This window comes from Rousettus aegyptiacus, unplaced genomic scaffold, assembly GCF_014176215.1.
Source record: "Rousettus aegyptiacus isolate mRouAeg1 unplaced genomic scaffold, mRouAeg1.p scaffold_m13_p_14, whole genome shotgun sequence".
Classification (NCBI taxonomy): domain Eukaryota; kingdom Metazoa; phylum Chordata; class Mammalia; order Chiroptera; family Pteropodidae; genus Rousettus; species Rousettus aegyptiacus.
The window spans coordinates 20013629-20039160 of record NW_023416289.1 but is presented as its reverse complement, the minus strand read 5'-3'; the positions used below and the strand labels follow the sequence as shown (position 1 = coordinate 20039160).

Here is a 25532-nt window from a genome sequence, read left to right as displayed (position 1 = left end):
AACATGCTAAATGAAAGAAGACAGGACAAAAGACTACATATGATTCCACTTATATAAAATGTCCAAATCTGTGAAAGTGGAAAGTAAATTAGTAGTTGCCAGGGGCTGGAGAGAAAGAGCAACTGCTAATGGACTGAGGTGTTTCTTTTTCAGGGTGATGAAAGCATTCTGGAGTTAGATTGTGATGGCTGAACTATGTCAATCTACTACTGAACTTTACATTTTAAAAGGGAGAGTTTTAGTTTGTGAAGTATAGATCAATTTTTTAAAAAATAAAAAATAAATGGGACTAGATTAAAACAAATCAGATCCTATTTAATAAGTTTTATAGAAAAAAATCTGTGAATTCTTTAAAAAAAAGGATGGAATAAGATTTTATATATTAAGCTAAAGATAAATCACTTGAAATTAAGGAGCAAAAGTTAGATACTTTTCATGCAACCTACCAACATAAATTTCCAACTCTCTCTCCACCGCATACTCATTCCTTTAGTAGTATACTTGTTTACTCACATGCTGTATTTCCTGCTGGCTGGCTCGGTAGTTTTTCTTGGTTAAATTGTCCACCAGGTAGCTGATTTGAGACAAGGCCAGCGAGAGCGAGTCAAGATTCATTGCTGGTTGGGGCGGAAGCAGGCGGCCGAGCCCGGCGCAAAATCACCATTATTCCCCTTTAGTCACCTCAGAGGCAGGTTAATGCTTTCTTTGTAATTAGCCTATATCTGGTGTCTATACAGTGTCTTCAGTTCTTCTTTACCAGGGGTCTTACTCTGTTCTGAAACATGGCACCTGTTTAAGAAAAAAAAAAGTTCAATTTTTAAATTAAATTTTTATTACGGGAAAAATACTTAATAACCTTCACCTCTCCATCTTGGCACCTACAATAACTTAGTGGACTAGAAAAACAAAAACAAAAAAGAACTAAGATGTCTCGACCACTAATGATTTTTAAAATGCCAAGTTTTAAAATTAGGTAGGGACAGAATAAGAAAATATCTCCCCCCCAAAAAGTTATATTTTAGCAAGACAGCCTACAATATTTGGTATTTCTATTTATTGATTTCAAAATTATAAATTTATACTATACCCTATTAGAAGGAGCAAGAAACTCCTTAACTAAAATTAGGGTTTGTGGAAAAAACACACCTGACATTTTTAATCCTTCTTCCCACACTACCTACAATCTATTTACAAGATCACATTTATTCACTCCTATGTACAGCTTCAGAATCAGATAGTTTGATCTTAAAGTTATACCTTAGGATATATATTTTAGGTTATTTCAATGGCTGACTTAAAAGTGAGGATCCAAATTCCTTCCTGCATTGCTGAAACATCTAGAAAGGGAAGCCCAAAGCAGCAATATAGCTAAAATAACAAAATGCTTATCACTTTAATTCTAACCACCTGGGAATCAGGAACTATTCTGAATTACCAGAACAAAGAAACAAACGCAACACACAGGTGTTTTTCTCAAAAATTCACCAAGTACCATCGCTTGGATTTCTGAATGAGAGGAACACAAGGATTTTTGAATGCGAGGAACTGAGCTTATCTACAGCTTCGCCTTCTATGAGACCTCCTCATAATTTCATTACAATCAGAATTCACCATGTAACATACAGAAAATTTATGAAGATTAAAAGCTCCTTGGTAAGGACACTTAAACCTTTAACAATTTCTTAACAGAGAAAGACTACATTGTTTTGTTTTGTTTAAACAAAGCAAAGGATCTATCTACCCATGCTCTCTCCACATCCTCCTACAAAAAAGTACAACTAACATATGAAAAGTTAAATTGTGCTTATATCTATGCATTACATGTAACTAAACTTTCCTGCTATAAATTCTAAGAGAAAGTTGTATCCTTCATGTTATGGTGGTAGAATATTTTCTGCACCAGACTAGCAAATACTCAAGTTTGAAGACACCCCATAATGAGAAAATACACAAACAGGGGACTAAATTTGATTTAAAGGTATCTCTGAGTTGGAACATGAAATGTGGAAGCTTTCTCTTTTCACCTTGTTCAGCTTTTAAAGTTGTTTTCCCTGAAGTATTTATATCTTTTATTTTCCACCTTTTTAAACAAGTTTATGAAGAAAATAGAAGGGAAAAAAACACAGAAATAGCAGAGTAGGTTTAGAATAAGTAAATTATTTGATACTTTGGTAGAATATTAGTCAAACGACCAAGAGGAAAAATGAATGTAGCTACATATATAAACCATTAGTTAGTTGTTTCAGGAAATTTCCACATCCAAGCTAAACTAGGCAGCTGATACATGAGCTGTTTCCAGAAAATGCCCAAGAAACACAACCTCCTCCTAAATTCAAACCAAGAACTCAAATCAAGTAAGTTATTGGCTAAGATGCCTTTGGGTATAACAGTATCATTAAAATTATGCAGCTAACGAAATCAAAACAGAACCCCTTTATTTAAAATCTAAAATGCCCATTTTTAGTGTCAAATATAATTCACAATATTTTAAATTTTTGCAAGTTGTGTTCAGCTAAAATTATATTTATTCAATGCATGTTATGTACATAAACAGTAGTTATTTCATAATTATACACATGCAATAATTATTATACATAATTATAAAAAAGGCAATAGATTTCAAGGTAGGTAAGAGTTTAGAACACAAAAGTTTCTCCTTTCTCAGAATTTATATCAAAATGCTAACACAAAGGAACAACAGAATAACTTCACCATGAAGCAGATGCTATGATAAACTATTTTAATTATTATTTTACCTATGGTACAGCACCTACCAAGAAACATTTCCTCAAATACAACTGAGATCATCACACTTCAAATATATCACCTCTTGATAAGAGTCCCGTGGCAAGGTACAACCAATTAGTCCACATTAACATCTAAAGACTACTATAGATAAAAATACTAGCATAATACAAATTTCAACAAGCCAATCTTTATTATCTCAATTTAACACATTAAACTAATGACCAATTTTAAGCCATCACCTTATTAGATTAGTAGGGTGACAACTTATTAACCAAACCACTTGTGAAAGTAAAAGGAGTACCATAAACAATGTACTCCAAGACAAGTGGAAACCAGTACATGTGATCATCCTAAATACCTGAAGCCTTTGACAAAATTGATCACTCTCTCTGAGATATATACTTCTGGTACTTAGTTTTTCAAATGCCACTTCACTGGTCTCTTCTCCATCTCTTTTACTGGCTCTTCCTCTTTTGACCTCACAGTATTGTCATTCCTGGACTTCTTTTTTTCTCTATATTTATTTTCCCAGTGACCTTCAGTCTTACAGCTTTAAAAACCATCTTTACCCGTAATTCTCAAAGTTTTATCTCCAGCCCAAACCTCTCTACTGGTGCCAAAATTTTATATTTCCTACTTGACAGCTCAAACACATCATGTCCAAAGAATGAGCTCCTGATCCATATACAAAGTCTTCAGCAACTCAACTGATGCCAACTCCATAAAGTTACATAGGCCAAAATCTTGCAAATCTTTCCACTCCCTATAATTAATCAGTCCAGAAATACTTTCAGCTCTATTTAGAAAATATATTCACAATCCAATCATTTCTCACCACTTCCACAGCTATGATAACCAAGGACCACCCTCACTCACTTGGATAAATATGTTAACTTGTCTTCTGCTTCCACCCATACTCCCTACAGTCTATTCTCAATACAACAGCCAGAGAAATATACTTTTCAAATATAAAAAACTCAAAGATAGAACGTCCTGTGCTCAAAACCCTCCACTGACTCAAAATGGAAGCCTGAGCCTATGAACAAACACAGATATAAAGAATCCAGCCACTGGTACTCTCTGGCTTCCTCTTCTGTTTTTCTCCCTAGTCAATTCTCTCTGGCCACCAATAACAGCCTCCTTACTTCTTCAGCACACTCCCAACTTTTCCAACCTCTACATCAGCTGATTCCTCTGCCTGAAATGCTCTTCCTCCAGATACCAACATGGCTGGCTATCTCACTTCAAGTCTTCACATAAATGTCACCTTCTCAGTGAGGATCACCATGACTTCAAAATTGCAACCTCCACCCACCACCCCCCATTTCTGCCGTATCACATCACCTAACACGTGTTAACATACTTATATCTGGCTTAAATAAGTATTAACTTCATAATAAAGTCTTAACAGTCCAAAACAGGCCTCCCTATCTTCGTTATTAAAAGCATATATGCATTCTTCTTTCAAAATCCCAGAGGATTTATCATCATGACCTGGGATTTCAACAGTGAAAACAGTTACCAGCCACAATTCTGCAATGAAAATGCTAAATTCTTTCAAGCAGTTACTGTACTACTGTTTTCCCCCAGCATTTCTCAATTTAACAATCACATATAGTATAAATTTAAGGGCACTGACATTTGACAACAATACATAAGATAACTATAACCTGAACAGTGGTAACTAAAAATTTACCGAATATATAACTGTAATAAAAAGAAAAATGGCAATTGAAGAGGACAAAGATTGTACAAGGATGTTTTCGGTATTTTTCCTAACATTTAAATTTTAGGGACAATCTGAATACCCATCAGTGGACAGAATATCTATATATATGCAATGGATCCCACTCAACATACAATCAGCCATTTGAAACGTAGTTTTGCCATAAACATCCACTATATACTGCACAGTAAAGAAAAAAAAAAGCTTATAAAATAACTTGCAGACACCCAACTTAGGTAAATTATTTCATATTTTAACTGGAGAACACTATCCAATATTACAAATTGTTTCTTATACATCCAACCTAAGGAATACTAAGCAGCTGTGATTTACAGTTAATCTGCTAAGTGTTGACATAAAATACCCATGACACAGTAAAAACCTGGAGAACTCTGACTAGTATGATCCCATCTAATACATCTATATTTATATGTGCAGAGAAAATAAAGCTCCAATTAACAGTGATTACACAGAGGCTTACACTTAAAATTTCATTTTAAAAAAGAGTTGTCCTAGAAATCTCACACTTTCACATGTAGTATAGCATAACGTATGCACATTATTCACTACGGCGATATTTGTCATAGCAAAGGCATGGCCACGAGTACGTGACTGGTAAATACACAACTTGGGCAATGTGTACAGTAGTATTCTACCATTTAAACTTTTATTTCTATATATGCTTTTTGTTTGTGTATATCGCACATAAACTTGGGAATTTTTTTTTTTTTTTTTTTGCAAAAAATACAGAAGATAAACCACAAACTAATGAAAATGGTTACCTATAAAGGAGTGGGTGAGAAAGGTGATAAAAGACAAATCAGAATAAAAAAACCATCAATTATATCTTTTATATGTAAATATATTACATGTTTAAAATTTAGTTCAAGAAAAAAAACTCAAGTCTAACACAAACATAAATAAATGAATCTGAGTGTCAAAATAATAACATAAAACACAGTGAAAACAATATTTCAAGTAGCCTCTGAGCAGTCTCCTGTATATCCTTAGTGCACATTAGAATATATTTTTAATGATAGAACTCAAAGAAATTTGACTCAATAGCTTTACTGTTAACAGTAATATTTTCTTATAATTTTTAAACTATTTTAAAACTATTTTTATATAGTGTTGGACAAAGCAAATAAATAAGAATCCAGTTCAGCACAGAGAAATGTGTTAAACATAAAACTTTAAAAACCTAAAATGGAAATAGCAACAAGAATTCATTTTTTTAAAAAAAGTCCTTAATTGAGTCTACTGAAACACCTAAGGTTATATCATGAAAAACTACAAGACTTTGTTGAATCGAACTGAAGATGACACAAAGAAAAGACATGCAAAATATTGTTAAAATGTCCATGGCACCCAAAGCCATCTTTAGATTCAACACAATCCCTATAAAAATTACAATGGCATTTTTCACAGAAATAGAAAAAACAATCTTAAAATTTGTATGAAACCATGTAAGACCCTAAATAGCTAAGGCAATCATGAAAAACAACAAAACTGGAGGCATCAAGCTTCCTGTTTTAAACTATAGTACAAAGCTATAGTAATTATAACAGCATAAAAATAGATGCACAGACCAATGGAACAGAATAGAGAGCCCAGAATTAACCCCTCACATATACAGTCAACTAATATTTGATAAGGAAGCTAAGAAAATCCAACGGGGAAAGCAGTTTCCTCAACAAATGGTACTGGGATAATCACATGTGGAAAAACAAAGAGGACCCCTATCTTATACCACTTACAAAAATGAATTTAAATGGATCAAAGACTTAAGCTTAACACCTGACATAATAAAACTGCTAGGGAAAAAAAACAGGAAAGAAGCTCCTGGACATTGATGTGGCAGTAATTATTTGGATGGGACAACAAAAGTATAAACAACAAAAGAAAGAAATCAAGTGAGACATCAAATGTACAGCTTCTGCACAATAAAACAAACAAGTAAAATGAAAGATAACCTATGGGATGGGAGAGAGTATTTGCAAACCATGAACCAGAGAGGGGCCTAATATCCAAAATTTATTTTAAAAAACCCGTACAATAAAAAAGAAAAAAATTCAATTAAAAATGGCCAGAGGAACTAAACAGACACCTTTCCAAAAAAAAAAAAAACCTCCAAATGGCCAAGAAGTATGTGGAAAAGCTGCTCAGCACATTAGTCATTAGGGAAATGCAAATCAAAACTAGGATGAGACACCCCCTCACACCTGTAAGAATGGCTACCAACAAGAAGAGGTGTTGACAAGCATGTGGAGAAAAGGACTTACAACATTGCTGGAGAAATGGTAAACTGGTTCAGCCACTACAGAGAAGTGTGGAGGTTCCTCAAAAACTTAAAAATAAAACTACCATAAAAATCCAACAATCTCGCTTCTGGGTATATATCCAAAAATAATGAAAATAGGTAATTGAAGAGTTATAAGCATTCCCATGTTTATTGCAGCATTATTCACAAAAGCCAAGCTATACAAACAACTGAAGTATCTGCCATTGAATACATGGATAAAGACATTCATATTCTCTCTCTCTCTCTCTCTCTCACACACACACACACACACACACACGCACGCACACGCACACGCACACTATTCAGCCATGAGAAAAAAGGAAATCCTGCCATCTACAATATGGATGGATCCTGAAGACATTATGCTAAGTGAGATAAGCCAGATAAATATTGTTGTACTATCCATTGTATGTGGAACCTTAAAAAAAAATTTTTTTTTATAGAGAAGAGCTTGGTGGTCTTCTGAGAGAGAGTGGGGGTGTGGGAAATGGATAACAGTGGTCAAAAGATAACAAACGTCCCCAAACTTTCTGTTAGAAAATAAGTCCTGGGGACATAATATACATAATGGTGACTATACTTATCTAGTCAACCTTAAAAATTCTTATCACAAGGCAAAAAAAATTTTTTTAACTAGGTTAAGAGATAGATGTTAACTAGATTTATTGTAGTGATCATTTCGCATCATATACAAATACCAAATCATTATCTCATACACTTGAAATGAATGCTGAGTGTCAATTGTATCCCAACAATAACTATTTTAATAACTGAATTCGGAAAAAGAGTGGAATGGTGGTTACCAGCGGTGGGGAAATTGGTGTTTAAGGGTACATATCTGCAAAGAGCAGACAAATCCTAGAGATCTAAAACACAATATAGTGATTATAGACAAAGAAACTATATTATAAACATTAATCTTACTAAGAGATTAGATCTTAACTGGTGCTGCCACTAGAAGGATAATTCTGTGTTATAGGTGTTAGGGTATGCTACAATGACAATCATGTTTCAATATAAATGTATCAAAACAACGTTGTACACTTTGAAATTACGCAATGTTTTATGTCAATTATATCTCCATCTTTTAAAAATGTCCTAGATACAATGATACCCCAAAGGCAATGGGCCCAATCTAACTCTTAGATCTTGGTTTCTAAATACTAAAAACAATCAACGTTCCTTGGAGAAATGACTAATTCCAGGAGTTTGAAACAACTAAAATACAAAGGTGAGTTTGGGTCATCCTGTGACAAAAAGAAATGAAACACTCAAAAATCTCAGGGAATTAAGTCAGAAAGACACAAGAACCACTTAAAGAAATTCTCACTAATAATGGGCAAATATGAGGATCAAAAAGAAACTCAGGATTTTATAATTTGCCTCAAATGCAACATCATTTAGAAATGCTTAAAGAGAGAACAAAAGTAGAAATAATCTCGTTATTTTACTATTGCCAATCATAAAAATCACATACTCTTAATTTATCACAAACATCATTTTTATGAATGCATGCCCGTGATCAAGTTTATCATTTGCAGCCACAAAGTTCTTTCTACTAATGCTAAGTTCTTCTCACATGTGTAGATGAAAAAAAAATTCCAAGCAGTTAACATTCTGACATAAAGACAACATGTCAATGTGTTTACACTGCCATTTCAGTAAAATACTATAGGTAAAAGTCCTTTCAAATCATAGCTTTAAAAAAAATGACTATGACTATAATACAGTGAATAAGAATTCCTGAATCCACAATTACACTTATAGAACAAATGCATCTTTTACAAAAAGATGCTGGCTAGTAAACTTAGAAAGTATGAAAAAATAAAACTAAAGTAACCTGTATAAAAACTGATTCAAGGAAGAATCACCAATGCCTTAAAAAAAAAACCTCAGGTGAAAAGTTGCTGGAACATCTGCACAGTATTACCCAACAGATTAACTTCTAATTGAAAAGGGAAAAAAAGGTCCCTTTACAATGGAGATATGGCAGTCACTACCTTAACCAAATTATCAAGTTTATTACGAATAATGGTGAAACTAGGGTGGCTCCATAGTGTAGTGGATAGCACATCCGCTTTACATGCAGAAGGTCCTGGGTTCGCACCCCAGGTGGAGCCATGGACCATACCTCAGGGAACGCCAGGCCCTGGGTGCACGCCGCGAGCACATGTAGAATGTAGAAGACGACTCCCTGTCTTCAGAGATCCAGTTCTTAAGGGGAAACAACAACAACCATCGGTTGGGGTTGGAAGTGGGGGAAGGGACAATTAAAGTGAGGGGAGAGAAACTACCCAACATACATGCCTATTGTGTTGTGATATGAAGTAGCACTTTGAAGTATTCCTACCAAAAAATGGTTTGACATAAACCTAACCATACCTCTATACCTATCAATTCACAGGAAATAAAGGGGTTTAAAGGAACAAGTTTACACATGAGAACCTATCAGACAAATCTGTGCTGGATCATTCTACCAGACCACTGGCCTGGGTTCATCAGAAGGTAGGCAAGAAGAAAGAAAAAAGTTTGTGTAATGTGAACCTTATATCAGACCTTGATTCAAAAAAGTTAGAAAAGATTCTTGAGGTAAGGGGAAAGTTTTAAACTTGATTGGATACTATGAAAGTATTTAATATTCTTTAAGTGTAATGTGTTTATAGAAGAAAAGTCATTATTTTAGGAGATGCATGCTTAAAGAGTTGAGACCAAATGATTCTGTAAAAACATATGAAATACAAGTAACAGAAAATATGGCAAAATGTTAATTGATAAATCTAGGAAGAAGTTATATGGCTGTTCATGATACTCCTCTTTTCTATATATATGAAATTCTTAATAAAACTAGGGATGGCAGGCATGTATGTGTCACTTTTATAATTTAAAGAAGGGATTACAACCAAGTGATGGGATTTCTTAAAATTGACTTTGTACTCAACTATTTTAATTTTCATGAGAATATAGTAATTTTTACAAAGTGAAAGTTTCAGGTAAATATTAACAATTTTTTAAATAATCCAAAATTAAAAGCCACAGGACCAGCAACTACACATAGGCTACACGACCTTGAACAAGCAATGGAACCTCTATGCGTCTTCCCACTCCCATCTGTAAAACTGGGCCTCAGCTAGATCAAAGATTTCTCTAAACGGTCTATCTTTAATGAGTAGGAGGTATAGCAGAGATAGGAGCTTCTAAATCCTCAATGTAAGTCTGTTAAGTTGCTCCAGAGAGCAGCTCATCAAACCAGTCAACCCTCTGATAACATCAGGTGAACAACAGAAGGAATCCACTACAAGCACAACTGATGAGATGCTCTTATCACCTCAATATCTGCTTTAACAGTTGGCAGAAAGAAAGCAGTTGCCAACCTTCCAGGTGAGCTTTTGGAGTTTACATACCACATGCCAAAGAGTATAGCCAGACCAATAAAGATGTGACTAAGTGGTCCAGAGTGATTTGGAAAAGCTGAGAGGTGGGCTCCTGAGAAGAACTATAAAACCTTTAAATCTTGTCTTCTGTTTTAGTGGTAGCCAAGATAGCTGTAATGCAATACAATGCTGCAACGCATACAAATTATCAAATTAAAGCCTCATCATTACTGTAAATTTACACAATTATTTTTACTGTTTGGTTCAAAATACTTATGTATTTTTAAAAGTCCATATTACATTTTTCAATAAAAAAAGCATTTACACCTTTAAACATTTAAAATTTTTAAATGGGTCTTAAAATGTTTTAATGTATCACATATTTATTTATGCAAATGAATTTCTTTGATGATGAGAGTCAGTAATTTGGAAATTCAAATGCATGTATCTTTTTAAAGCACAAAACCAACATAAACCTGATCACAGAAAAGAGCTCAAGTTAATTACACTTCGAAAATATTTTGTTAGAAAAATTTACTACTATCATTCCTTATTTTATCAGGATTATATAAAATGCCTCAAATGATCCCTTTCTAGTTTACTCCAGTGCACTACCTAAGTATCATCTGCTAAATGTGGCCCTCCTATTAATTCAAATACTCGAGCCTAACCATAAACCATGTACATGCATACAGTAGGTACTACAAAAAACACAAAAGTAAACACTTCAAGGGCATAATAAAAAATTTAATGCTATGTAAAGCAAGACAATTGTGTGTAAGAACAAGGAGAAGAGAGAGCTTTTAAAAATGCTGATTCCGGAGGTAGATGGGGTAGAAGGGGTCAAATATGTGGTAACAGAAAGAAATCTAATATGGGCAGTGAACACACTATGTAATTACTATGTATATATATATATATATATATATATATATATATATATATATGCCTTTGTTGAATTGTACAACTGAAACTTACAGATTTTGTTAACTAATGTCACCATAAAAAATTAAAAAATAAAATAAAACGCTAATTCCTAAGCACCACCCTACACCAAAAGAATCAAAATCTTTGGGGAAAGAGATGTTATTTTGAACACACTCCACAGGTGATTCTTCTGCATTTTAATGTTTGAGAACCACTGACCTAATAGCTCTGGGAAATGTTTAAGAGGAGTATGCCAAACCTTGATGCAATCACTAAAAAACAGAGTTAGACTGGAAATTTTTGGGGGAAAATGTTAAGTTGTAGAACGTCATTCTGCACGTACCTAGAAGGATATTAATAACAACTATCGGACGTGGTTCCATAGTGTAGCAGTTAGCACGTCTGCTTTACAAGCAGAAGGTCCTGGATTTGTGCCCCAGTGGAGCCACGGTCCACGGTCTACAGCCAGGCCACCCTGAATAAGCCCAATGTCTGATCTCGGAAGTTAAGCGGGGTTGGGCCTGGTTGGTGCTTAGATGGGAGACCACCTAGGAAGACCAGGTGCTGTTGGCATAAATAATGAAATAGTAATAATAATTAATAATAATAATAATAAATAACTATCTGAGAAGTTGGAGAAGCTGAGAAACAAACTGATCTTTTATTCCCACTGAAATAGAAAAATAACTTTGAAAAACAATATATTAGGTCAATAAAATTTTGCAGTTTCCAAGATTCTCCAAACAAAATCCCCACTCACCTCACTGTGCAAAAGAGAGTTAACATAGGAGGCCTGAGGCTGCTATCCTAAAAAGGCTAGCCCGGCTGGTCCTTCATGTCAGAACTTTGATTCTGAGAGAATTCCCACTACCAGAACTAATGAGAGTGGCTGGCTATTCCTAAACCCAAAAATATATGGTTTATGTTGAACACATACTTCTCCTCTGGGACTCTAGAATTTTGGCATGTAGTGGGAAAAGGTCTCAATAACAAGTCAAGTTACTGAGTCTCTAATGAGCTTCAATGCCAGACATTTCACACACATCACAATTGTTTGCTAAAGGAATTAAGTGTGTCCTGTGCGATTCTACTGGGAGCAAGAGGCACTAGTTTCCTCCAGACTTCACCCCATATGCCTTTTCCTCTTGTTGATTTTGCTTTGTATCCTTTTGTTGTAATAAACCATAGCCCTAAGTACAACTATATGCTGTGTCCTTGAGTCTCCCTAATGAATTAATTACTGAACCTGGGGGAGTAGTCTTGGGAACCCCCAAAACACTAACTAAACCTGCCAGTGGCCAAGAAGACATGTCTTCTGGAGGTAACTGGAACCCAATTTGTGGATTTCTTCTCTAGTATGTGCAGAATCCATTTCAGAATTTTGGATTTTATTATAAAGAAAACCCTGGAAACTTTGGGTTGGTTTGGATTATATTTTAGGGAAAGAGAGAATGGTAAAGGCTGGCTAAATGCTCACCAAATCTGTTTCTTCTTCCTGGCTGAACAGTTAAACTATGTTTCTTGGCCTCTTGCACAGGTGTCACCAAAAAACTAAGTTCTAGCAATGAAATGTAGAACAATGAAATGTAGACCAAAACGATACCAGCCACTTCCAGACACGGACTATAAAACCTCCTACTCATGACCCTCTAGTTCTTTCACCCTCTGCCAGCTAAATGAAGAATCCTACCATCTAGAGGGTGACACCAAAGGATGGAAGGACCCTGGTTCATGAATTGCTGCATAGAAACTTATCTGAGGAAAGTTATCTGAGTATAAACCTGCTATCTGAGCATTATCTTGTTAAGCCACTAGTATCTTGGGGTTGTTATAATACTAACCTGCTTTCTCTAATAACAGAGAACACAATCAGGTGAAATATTTTAGAAACTACTCCTGACAACGTGAAAAACTGAAAAAGAGTAGGTCACAGGGAAATTAAGAATTATCAGAAGAGAAATGAATGCATTTAAAAAGAAACGCCAATACTCTGAGACTGTGTAAAGTATAAGGAAAGGGAAGATAAAGTAATCATCAAAAGTGTGCTCACATTTCCAGACTAAGCGCCTGGGTTCCATTTACTCCTAACATGAAACAACTGAGGACAAGAAAGTTTGAAGAGCAAGAAAGAGAATGAGGACTTAATTTGGGACCAGTCTAGAGTAAGGCACACAAATGTAATCCACTGGGCAGTTGGATTTACGGTATGGAACATAGAAGTGTAGGCTGCAAACAGTAGATCTGGAAGTCATCAACCTACAGATAGCATAGGAGAACTTCATGAGATAGAGGACCTAGACAGCCTTAAGGAAGCTTAGCATTTAAAGGTGGTTTGAGGAGTTCTGGCCAAAATGGCAGGTGACTAAAAGAGGATCTCAAAGTTAATGAAGAAATAGTCAGAGAGTTAGGAGAAACTCGGAGCGCATAAGTAAAACCTAGGAAGGAAGACCAACCCTAAGAGAGCCCCAAGGACAAATCTTTGGAAAATGTCCACTGTGTAGGCAGCCTCTAAAATATCTCCAGTGTTCTCCACCTAATAGTTACACCCTTATGTAATCCTCTCTCCTTAGTGTAGGCTGGAACTTAAATGTGGCTTCGAAAAAATTATTGGAAAGTTATTTCCAAGATTAAGTTACAAAAAAGACCGACTTCTCTCTTATTCACCTCTCTCTACTCTCTAAGCCTGTGCTAAGAGAAAGCAAGCTGATATGTTGTGAGTAACTCTATGGAGAGGGCACATGTGGCAAGGAACTGATGTCTCGCAACCAACAGCCAGCAAGGATTTGGACCCTGCCAACTGCCAAGAGAGCAAGCTTGTAAGACCTCCCCACTCTTCAGGCTTGAGACAACCATAGTCAGTGGATACCCAAGCTGTGCCTGTGAAATAAGAAAGAGCAAAAAAGTTTCAAACAGCTAAATCTGGGAGTAAACTGTTATGCAGCAATTGATAATTTAATATATCCATAGTCAGAATTAGCAACTATGAGATCATTGTTAGCCTTCAAGAAAGGGAAGTTAGTGGTCACCGGGAAGGAAGTAGGCCAACATGCCTCCACAAAGAGGACAAAAGCATCAGGTAATAAGACCAGGTCCTAGCTCAAGCCACAACTCTTATAAAACCTCCCAAACCACTTCAGATCACCTATAGGCTAACCTGCTGGTCTACCACCCTTTCCCTTCAGTATATATGATACACTATAAAGTTACTCAGTGTTCACTATTGCTTTATGTCTACTACCTTTTCTATCAGCTCCTGGAATTCTGTATCTCCTCACCATCATTTGAGGGCACCAAAAATTTTCCAGAACCTTGGTTAAGTCAAATACCAATATTCAATTTCTAGGTGCCTAAAATACAATTTGACTAGACTTAATATTAGACAAAATGTAGCCAGAGTAATTTGTGATTTATACCAACAATAACTGGATCTAAAATAAATAAAATAACCCTGATGACAAATCTGAACCTCAAAAGGGTATTTACTGAAGTAAACTGGAGAACATAATCTCCGAAAGCAATGTGAAATGTGTAGAATTGGGAGAACCATTGCCATTCAATAAGAATTAAGAGATGCAATAAACAATCTGCAAGGAATGATAGCCCCACCAAAAAAGAACTATCCTGTCCAAACGCTAATAGTACCCTTTTTGAGAAAATTCACCTTCTATAAGGTTGGCCAGATGTATACCTCAAGTTTGGCTTTCTATAAAGCAAACTATCAAAACTTAGAGAAGCCATTTATCCATTACCATTATGTGATTTAGCCCAGTCAAACATTTGTTGAGTACTTACTATGTGTCAGACATTTTAAATACATCAGTCAACAGATATACATACATCCTTGCATTCCCATGGAGGGTGGGGGGATAGTATTCATTATAAATTATGAAGCATTTTAGGAGATGCTAACTACCATGGATAAAGAAAAAACTGCAAGGTAAAAGTGAACCAAATGGGGGGGTGGGGACTGCAATTTAAGTAGGGTGATCAGAGTGAGCCTCACTGGAAAGTAGTATCTGAGCAGACTTGAAGGAACTGAGGGGTATAGCCATATATACATCCAAGAAACAATGTTCCAGACAGAGGAATCTGTCAGTCAGTACAAAAGCTTCCTCAGACAGTGCACAGCACATGTGAGGGAAAGCAAGCAGACCATGTGTAGCCAAGACAAACTTGGAGAGGTGGTAGAAAACAGGATAAGTTGGGGCAAACAAAGAATAGGTACGCGGCAGGGCTAAATCCTTTAGGTAATGAAAGGACTTTGTTTGGCTTGTACTAAAGACAAATGGAGAATCGATGATTTTGAATGGGATGACATGACTTTTAAAAGATATCACTCCAGATGATGAAAACTCAGAATAAACTGTACGGAAGAGCAAGAGTATAAACAGGGTAGATGGTAGCACATTAAGAGAATTAGTTACTTAAATCTAAACACAGAAGAACAAACTCTACGAGCTATACATAAATATTCCAAAACTAGGTTAGTATATTAAAGTCAGTTATCACACTAATGTTTTGTGCTTACTGATTCAAAATGAAATATTTATAAGTAATTATTACATTTTACCTTGTGACAATCTAACTTCTGTAATCTTTGGTATATCTGTCTGTATGTAAACAGAAGGGAAATATCCTTTATAAATCCATGCCATAGGACGTCTGCTTTACATGCAGAAGGTCCTGGGTTCGTACCCCAGTGGAGCCAAGGTCCATGGTCTACAGCCATGCTACTCTTAACAACCCCCCATGTCTGATCTTGGAAGCTAAGCAGGGTCAGCCCTGGTTAGTACTTGGATGGGAGACCTCCTAGGAAGACCAGGTGCTGTAGGAATAATAATTTTTTTTAAAAAAATCCATGCCATAACAATGGGCACATACATAGTACACTTGCCTCTCCATTACCCAAACTAAAGAGTGAAAACATAATTGTGAATAATCCAAACCATGGGCATCCCAAAATTATGTATGACTGGGCTTAGAAAGGCCTAGTATAAAATGGTTTTTTAGAACCCAGCTAGTAAGGAATAAGAAATATTCAAACGACATAGTGGTCAAAAGGTAGTAAATCACTTTGAAATGAAAGGTTTGCTAAAGATAAAAACAAATGGATTGAGAGTTGACTGACTTTATAAATATGTTACTATGTCAATTTAAACAAGCTATTTTACTCAATGCAATGAAACCTCATACTAACTTTTAAGGAACATTTTAATAGCCTATGTGGATATCTTCAGAATTTCACAAAACAATCCAATCCATACATCAGTGTAATTCAAAATACTGGTAGTGTTAACAAATAAATCCTATTTTTAAAAAACTGATAGAGAGAGCCAGAAAAGCATGCTTACTCCAATATCAGAAAAGAATTCTTGATCTGAAATCAACGAATATTCAGAAACATCTTCCCAAGCATTTGCAAAAATTTTAAAGCTATGTACTACATAATACACGTAAGACTATTAAAAGATAATTACAGGGAGCATGCTTCCTCTAGTTACTTTAAAAATGTAACTATGCCAAGAGAAAACTTATTCAAATATCCATCAGAATTCTATTTATAGTGCTGAAGAACATTTTAAAACCTAAATCCCTCTACCCTTTGCACATCTCTCAACAGAAATGCAAGCTTAGTGCACTAAGGTTAAGTAATAACTACACACTGTAATAGAAAAGATTATCTTTTCATCAGACTTGAGTTTTATATTTTCACACTGAAGAAATGAAAAACTCAATCTTTTGTCTTATACTCCAAAAAATTGTTAGGAAAAACCCTGCATTTGCTTTGGTCACAACTAAGATCTTATCCAAGGAAAAGTACTGGGAGTTATTTTGCAAGATATGTATGTCAAATTCATTATACCATACATCATATGCCTATACAGTGTTGTATGTCAATTATATCTTAATACTAGGGAGGAAAAACAACAATAGGAGCAAAAAAAAAATCTCCCTAGGTAATTCAAGGAATTGCCAATGTATAAAGTTTAATTCTGCACAATTCTTAATATGCTTATAATGTTCTAAAATCCAGTCCACTGAATTCAAGCAAATCTTTAACTACAAAATCAATCTCCGGATATTTTAACTGTATGACACACTGTCTTTTAAAAGAACAAGTGGCTGTCCACAGAGAGTGTTCTCACTTTTTGATGATCAAATTCACAGATCTTTTCCTTGCACTGAACTTAAGTAGTATTGAAGATAGAGTATTAGAGCTGGAGGAGAAAAACCTGATCTGACCTTAAATTAAGAAAGTCACCTCACTTTCCTGGATTTCAATTTCTTTAAGAATGATACTATAATTCTGTATGACTAGCTTTCAGAGTTTATATGTATACAGCTTCAAGTAAAATAGTGTGTGCCTTCAAAGAACAAAATTCAGGATGTACTCTTTTCCAAGAATACCACGGTCTATAAATCTACACAAGTGTAACAAATGAAGCATTATTCGATTACAATTCAGAGCAACTGTATATGTGTTTGGAGGAAGGAACAACTCCTCCTCACACTATAAAACAGACAAAACTTACAAGGCAACATGTGGTGCAGCTAAGTGAAAACTGGCCAACAGAATTTAAGAAATCGATTTTGCTTAAGAACAGAGAAAATATTCAGACAGTACATTTGAGTTTGAACTAGTATGATGGATGTTTTGGTAGATACAAATGGCATTCCAGATAAAAAGGGCAAAGATGTACCTTGGAACCACTGTGTAAGTCTTTGACCTACAGCACAGTAATATGCTGCTACAGGTAGGTAGGGATCAACATTCATACAGCTAGCCAAGGTACTTGAAGGAAAGCCTTTTGAGCAGAGGATGGCTATTTTCAAACCAATGATTTATTTGGGTGACAATTTGGCAGTAATGTGAAGAATTAACTGTATTCCAGGCATCACTTACAATTAGGATGTATTCACATATTACTTAAGTAATAACGCAGTACAATAAACAAATCATGGGGAAAAGATAAAAATTAGATAAAGGTTAGGAAGCTACTGCAGAAGACAAAGGTTCTGAAACAAAGCAGTAATTATTCTTATGATGGATCTACGTTATATTTTAAACTAACACTGCATTTCAAACAAGGAGCTATAAATCAAGATGACAAACTTTCAAAAATTAAAGAGAAATGGTGAGCTCTTAATATGAAGCTTAAGAACAGTAAGAGGGCGTCTTTCAAAAGTATGCTTTTATTCCATTTTTTATGTGTTTAATCCCTCTTCACACACACGAAAACTCTAATTCAACACTTCTAACAACTGTAATAAAATTAACCAAGACATTTTATCCTGGAGTTTTACGCTATGCTTTCCAGTATTAAAGACAAATGAATTTAAGTCTATTCTCCACTCCCAAAGACTATATTTCCTTCCATCTCAACACAGGGTTTCAGATTATCTACACTTTTAATTACTAGTTTCTTAAACAATGCTTTTCAATGAATGTGCTTTACTTGCTTTGCTACATTCTTACAAATGCATGAGTAAAAAGTACATTGAAATAAACTATTGTGCATACACAGTGCACAAAAGTTTTGAGCCCATTTTAGCTTTGAAACATTCTTCTTAAAAACTGAGCAAACAGAAAAGAACTGCAGGATTTTTCTATATACAGTGTAAGATCTTAAAATAAGACTCAGTGGGATGCCATTTTGAAACTTCCCAGCAGAAAGTTCAGTTTGGTGAGAGGGCCACTTAAAAAATGCTTTGGCTAACATTTTTTAATAACTTGAAAGTTTTATTATTTTATAAAATATATAATGTTCATAAAATATAGTATTTCAAAATGGCAGACTACAATTTGTTCCTTCAGGCAGCATAAACTTCTTACAAAAAATTTTGTGTCTTAAAATATCTGAGCATTCAATCAGAATCATTGTGGACAAGTTCCCTTCCTTGACATTGAGCATCAAAGATTTGTTACCTCACCGAATGAAATAAAACATTCAAGTCCATAAATTAAAGCTGGTTAAAAACAATTTTTCATTACCACACCAAAATCTAACCAAAAACATACCTAGAAAAAGCAACATACAAGGATAATTTGAGATTAGTCTGTAAGCAAGTTTTGAAGGCACAACATTTCCTTTTCTGTCTTCAAGGGATTTTGGTTTTGTTTTTAATAATCTAACCCAAAGTTAGGAGGATGTCAAAGTGTTTAGCCAGACAAGATCCATATTAAAGAGATGTAAACCAACCCTCCACCCCGCCTTTTAAAAATTTAAAGACTAGAATTAAACTAAGCCAGGGATCCATTCCAATGAGTTAGAGCAGGGGCCTGCAACCCCTAGGCCATGGACCTAAGAGGTCAGTGGTCTGTTAAGAACCAGAGCAGGAGCTGAGCGTGGGCCAGCAAGGGAAGCTTCAACTGTATTTGCAGCCAATCCCCAGTGTTAGCATCACCTCAGCTCCACTTCAGATCATTAGGCATTAGATTCATAGAAACACCAGTGTCTGGTGCCAAAATGGTCGGGGACCACTGAGTTAAAGCATTTCGATTCTGTTCCACCATGCTGCAAAACAAAGATTACAATCTTAAGCAAGAAAGGAAGATACTTTCAGTTATTAATGGTCAAGTCTTTGTGCCTTGATTCTAAACTCAGGTTTCCACTGAGGATGTGGGGCTCACACTTGTTGAAAAGGGATAAACTCTCCAAATTAGTTTTAGCAATTTCAGAGCTACCATTTCAGAGCACAACTCTATGTCTAAAATTCTGTGTATCATCAGCTCATTTTCTTCTTAGACAAGGTAACAATTTGCAGTGTCCTGTGATTATTTAAACTGTTACCAAATATCTTATTAACAGATAAAATACTATGCTGCCAATCTTTAGAAAGAAATGTCAACCTGGACCACAGATTACTAACATTAAACCCAAATACCTCTACAAAAATAAGTTTCTTCTTAACTTGCTTAAACTACTTCTTAATTTTTCACTTGTCCTCCCGTTTTTTTAGCTACATATTCCTAGTCCTATCAAACGGGCTGTCATAAGGAAATTTTTTTTTTTGCAAAAAAATATTCAGATTACATTCACTTAAATTACTGACATAATAAATCCAAACGACTGAATCATAGAGAAATAAGAGGGGTGTGGATTAAGTATTGTGACTCAGCTTTCAAGAAGAAAAGTGACTGTTTATTAGAGTCTTAAGAAATGGGAGATTTAAGTGAGTGACTTCAAGGTAAAAGTTCACTTCTCAAAGCATATTTTAAATACATCTTCACACAGATATCGAGCATTTTTTTTTTTAACCTACAAAGCTTACTCCTAGTGGGGGTTATTACCTGTGTGGGCCCAGTTGGGTCAATTCTGCAGAAGGGGTGGTACTGCAAACACTTCAGTTTGTGAAATTTCAATATTGTGGTTGGCCTTCGGTAAACCTCACAAGACCTGCAGTAGATCTCTCACCAGTACTGAGACCTCCAAGTGCTCGGTTCACTAGGGGGACACTTCCCATAGGTGAGCAGAACCGTCTCTATAACACTGACACTGGGCCAAGTGGGTGGGGGCCGACTTCGGAGAAAGTGTGAGCGCCCGTGCGCGCGAGTGGAACAAAACCTGTGGCAAGAAGTCATAAGGAAGTGCTCTCTTCTGTCCGCCCCTCCCACCCGCAGGGACCCGAAACACCCGGGATTTGACAACGTGCTGGGGGCGGTGAGGGGGGCTGGCAGCTCCACGTCCACGGGATAGAACTGGGAGCCTGCAAGCACTCCAAATGCGCTCCCCCTGCCCCAGGAGCGAGGCCTCGGGGGCCGATGCCCACTGCACCCGTCCGGGAACCCGAAGAAAAACGGGCAGTTGAGGAGCTCGTGGGGTCTGAGGAAGGTGCAGCCCGCGCGAAGCGAGGCCCACCGGTCGGATTTGCCGCCGCCGCCGCCCTCGGAGTCTCCAGGCCCGGACCGGAGGCCACCGGGTCTCACCCCACTCTCCACCCTCAGCTTCGTGGAGCCTTTGCACGGCCTCTTCCCTTCAAAGCCCAAAGACTTCGCGAGCCATAGAAGAGTCCCCTCTGCCGTCTCGCCACTTCCCAGTCCCGAATGCCCCTCACTCCGCGGAGCTCTGGGAAACGCTCCCAATGGCCCCGGGACCACCCAGGTTCTTGCCCCACCGGCACCCACATTCCGTAGCTGACACCTCCAGGTGGCCCCAGCCCACCTCACCTCAGGCGGTTCCTGCGGCGCTGGACACAGGAAACTCCTGGGTCCCCGACTCCGGCTCTCCTCGACCCCCCTCTTCGGTTAACTCCGCTTGTTTCTCTACAAAATGGCGCCGGAGGTCGCGCGCTCACGTCGCGGCCTTTCCCCTCCCCGTTCTCATTTCATCATTTGCTGCCCGCCCGAAGAGGGCTGGTTCCAGCACCAGCCAATGATCGTACCCCGCCTATGGCCTCTGCCCAATCACCGCCAGGTGCCCGCGGATTTAAGCCAATCACACACTATCACTTGAAGAAACCGAGGAAGAAACCAGGATCCTGCTAGCAACTACCAATCCGGACTCCTACTTCGCGGGCTTTGGCCAATTGCCGCTCACCAGTCTTGGAGCTGGAGCCCGTGCGCCTGCGCTCGAGCGAGGGCCAATGGGGACAAGCAGATAACTTCGATTTGGGGCTTCACGGACTACCCACCTGTCTTGGAGGTCTTTTACCAGTGGGGGTCTGGCATTACTGCCGAAAAACAATAAATAAGGGAGAGGGCCCCAAAACCCTAGCCACTCTGCGCAGGAACTGGTCTGAGTTAGAGTGAAACAGCCTTCACTCTCTTTCGAATTGTCAAGTTCAGTAGACTGCGGGGCTTCCCATTCTTAAACATTCCCCGCCCCTCGTGACCATTTGGCGGGGAACAGCCGCTAACAGAAGGCAAGCTAGCCTGTAACTAAAGGGGTGGCGCTCTGCATCCCGGGATATGTAGTGTTCCCTCCACCCGGCCCCGTTCCTGTCGCAAAAGTAATGCGTCTTCTTCCGTCACTTACAGCTTCCTCGGAGGAGCAGTGCATGCTGGGGAATGTAGTCCTTGCCTGCCTCATTTTTATCGAGACAACTTTAGTCCTGGTTATTGAAGAAGGAATACAGAGAGATGCGTAGCTAAGGTTCTCCTTGGCTTACACCTTGTAAGCAGTATCAGGAAGGATACATATGCCTCTTGCCCTCTGGAGAAAAAACATAGAGACATATGTATTGCTATAATTCATTATCTATAGTAGAGAGTAATATTTTATAGTCTGTTTCCAGAGGAAGGTGGGAGTCATAGGAAAGAACTGTTGACCGGTTGGCTCTTGTACCTTTTGGAAACCTATCCTCCTCACCACCCCATCCTGAGGCTATCGGAAGCACTACTTTTGTGCCTAAAAATACTTTTTTAAATGATGGTCAAAACACAACATAAAATTTACCATCTTAACCATTTTTAAGTGTACCATACATTAATGTTAACTGTGTGCATATTGGTGTGCAACTGATGTCTAGAACTTTTTCATGTTGCAAAGCTGAAACTCTATACCCATAAATCAACTCATTTCCTCTGTCCAGTCCCTGACAACCACCGTTCTTTCTATTTCTAAGAGTTTGATTACTTTAGAACAAGTGGAATCATTCAGTATTCGTCTTTTGGTGACTGGTTTATTTCACCTAAAAATATTTTTTGACACTTGCCTTTCCTTGGTTAGAGGCCAAATCTTTCAGCAAATATGTATTGTCTTGTGTTTTCAAGCAACTGAATGAGACTCAAGGATCTTACATACTGCAAGGGCAAGGATTGTTTCGATCTTGTTCATAGTAGTATTGATAGCACCTAGCACAGTGTCTGGCACATGGTAGACATGTGAGCAAATAAATGCTAAAAAAAAAAAAAATCAGGAAACAGAGAAATGGACTTACAACATAATGTTGGTGGTAAAAAGGGCCCCTTAAACAGACCAAGGATGAGGAATAAGGCCCTTCTGTTCATTGCTGCTGTATAAAATTGCTAAAACCTCTTTGGATATCAGCATTGTGACCAAGGTGATCAAAACTGAAAATGCACAGACCTACTAACCCGGTAATCCCATGTCAAGGCATTATTCCACAGGTGAATATTGCAAATTTGTTCAGAGATAACTGTGTCAAATTATTCATTGATGCATTGTTTATGGGTCCCAAAAGATTGGAAACAATAGGGAACAGGTTAAATAAATGTATGGTAGTGCCGTACAGTGAAATGCTATTAAGTTTTTTAAAAGAGTAAGGCAAAGCTCTATGTACTGATATGAAATGATTCCAAGATTTATTGTTAAATGTCAGTTAGGTGCAGAACAGAAAAAAATAGATGGCACTATCAGTATGTTACCATTCCTGTAGGAGAAAATAACTGTATCTATATTTACATATAACTAAATGCATTAAAAGGTTTGGAAAGATACACACATACACCAACTGACACCAATAGTTATCCTTGTGGAGGGGAGTGGAATGAGGAAGAGTAAAGGGTACTTTTGCTTTTTATTCCATATTACTGTACTATTTGAACTTTTTACAAAGAGGATCTATTTATGTTTTATTTGTGCAATTTAAAATAATTATTTTTAAAAGAAACAATATGAAACCCATAAATGTCAACTAACATCAACTCTGTAATTCTACAACTAGTTCAAGTCTCAAACACACATCTTCTAAAACAAGGTAAATTGAAATACTGCTGAGTGGCCTTTCCTCACTTCAGTCTATCTTCGCCAGGAAAATGGTTTGCTATTTTATACTGAAGATGCTCCCTGACACCCTTGAGCCCACTGCCAGCCCCTCCCCCAGAGCTGCACCAACACCACTCCTAGGGTATGACCTGCCTTGGGGCCTTAACCAAATACCTACAGGATTCACACAATAGCTTGGAGAGCAAAGTTCTTCAACTATGTGTTGTCAAAAATTTGGGGTAGCTTGTATCCTTAAAAGAGAGCGGAGAGACTCATAGGTTGCTTACAAACTGGAATGAGTAGTGGAGATCATGTAGACACTTTTTTTTTTTTAATTTTACTGAAAGACATAGTTGAAAATCATGCCCAGACAAACTGTTTTACTAGAGGCCCTCGCAAAGAATTCACTGAATCACCTTTTAACTCAATTATGTGCCCTGGGGTTCGACTGTATTTAGAAACAAGATATTTCAGTCTGCTGCTAATTACTCACCTGGCCTCTTTCCTCAACCTTCTTCCAGCCCTTCACTACCCACCCATTTCCAATTAATTGTGCATCCAGTCTGTAAGAACTTTACAAACTCTTTTGTTTCCCACGCATCTGAGTCTGTAAGAACTTTACAAACTCTTTTGTTTCCCAAAATAGCCTGGAGTGGGAAACCCAAGTGCTAGGAAACAGAAGCCTTATTGAATTGGATTGGAGTGGAAGCAGAAATACCTAGAAGAAAACAGGACTTTGAGACTTTGAGATCTGTGCAAATGATGTTATAAAATGTTTGGAGGTGTTGGGGAGAAGGGTGAACAGAAATACAAAGCCTTATTATTACCCATTCCTGTTTTTCAGTACCGTTTATCAGATGAGTTAGCAACTGCAATTGACTAGCTTACAATTCTCTCTGTTCTATCCAAAGCAACTCATAGATGGTCCAACTTTAAATTCTGATCTCTTTCCAGCCCATCACCACTGCCTAGCTCCAAACCTTCTGATTCCTTGGGCACTCAAGTTTTGGTATGATTTTGGTGACTTTACACGCAGGAGAAGATATCTAGGCAGGCGCATTGCAGAAAGAAATTCGGAAACTACTGAGAAATTCAGAAACCCAAGTCCTAACCTGGGCTGTGCCCTTGGAAAAGTCCCTTCCCCTCCCTGGGCCTTTTTTCCCCTCTTCACTATTCTGAGGATATTGGACAAGCATTATGTGGCTCTCCAATTATGGACTGTGAACTAGGAAGCCAAAGACTTACTGTGCAATCCTGGAATCTTTAAGTGCATATACATTTTTAAATCAACCAGTATATTCTAAAAGTACAACTTTACATGCTTTATCTCACCCACACTTCAGGACCCTGTGATGCAAGGACTGGGTTATATACTTCAATTTACAGACCATAAAACTGAGTTTTAGAGAAGCTGAGTCACTTGCCCAAAGTCACAAAGCTACTCAATGTCAGACAAGTTTTTGAACCCAAGCTATCCAACTTCAGAGCTCAAATTCTCAGCCACCACACTCAAATTCTCAGCCACACACCACAGTGCCTACGTGACCAGCTGTAATGTTCAATGGCCCATTAGTAACCAGATAGTTTCAAACCAAGAAATGTGATGCATAATCTAACAAGGTGTTATAAGTTAGTGAGACAGATTCTGAAAACACTGCTGTGTTTGGTGTTTTCCTGTTGAGATAACATTTGAATTCTTAGAGTCTCTCCTTAATAAGAATTTTGTCCCAAGACTGCGTAGGAAGTTCCCAACTTTTTATTTAATTTTATTTTTTAGAATATTTATTCCT

At 37.2% G+C, this 25532-nt stretch overlaps 1 protein-coding gene across 7 annotated transcripts in view; it reads right to left on the bottom strand.

Annotated features, from left to right (window-relative positions):
- Positions 1-21395, bottom strand: part of CNOT1 (CCR4-NOT transcription complex subunit 1) — an 80918-nt gene extending 59523 nt beyond the window's left edge. For 6 of the 7 annotated variants that reach the window (XM_036231497.1, XM_016155979.2, XM_036231500.1 and 3 more), the window contains exons 1-2: positions 21243-21395; positions 514-789 (exon numbers count right to left, since the gene is read on the bottom strand). In XM_036231497.1, the coding sequence (XP_036087390.1) occupies positions 514-615 (102 nt within the window). In that variant the 5' untranslated portion in view covers positions 616-789; positions 21243-21395. Of the gene's footprint in view, positions 1-513; positions 790-20366; positions 20641-21242 lie in introns of all 7 variants that reach the window. The other variant, XM_036231498.1, reaches the window with a different exon arrangement.
- Positions 21396-25532: the final 4137 nt, after the last annotated feature.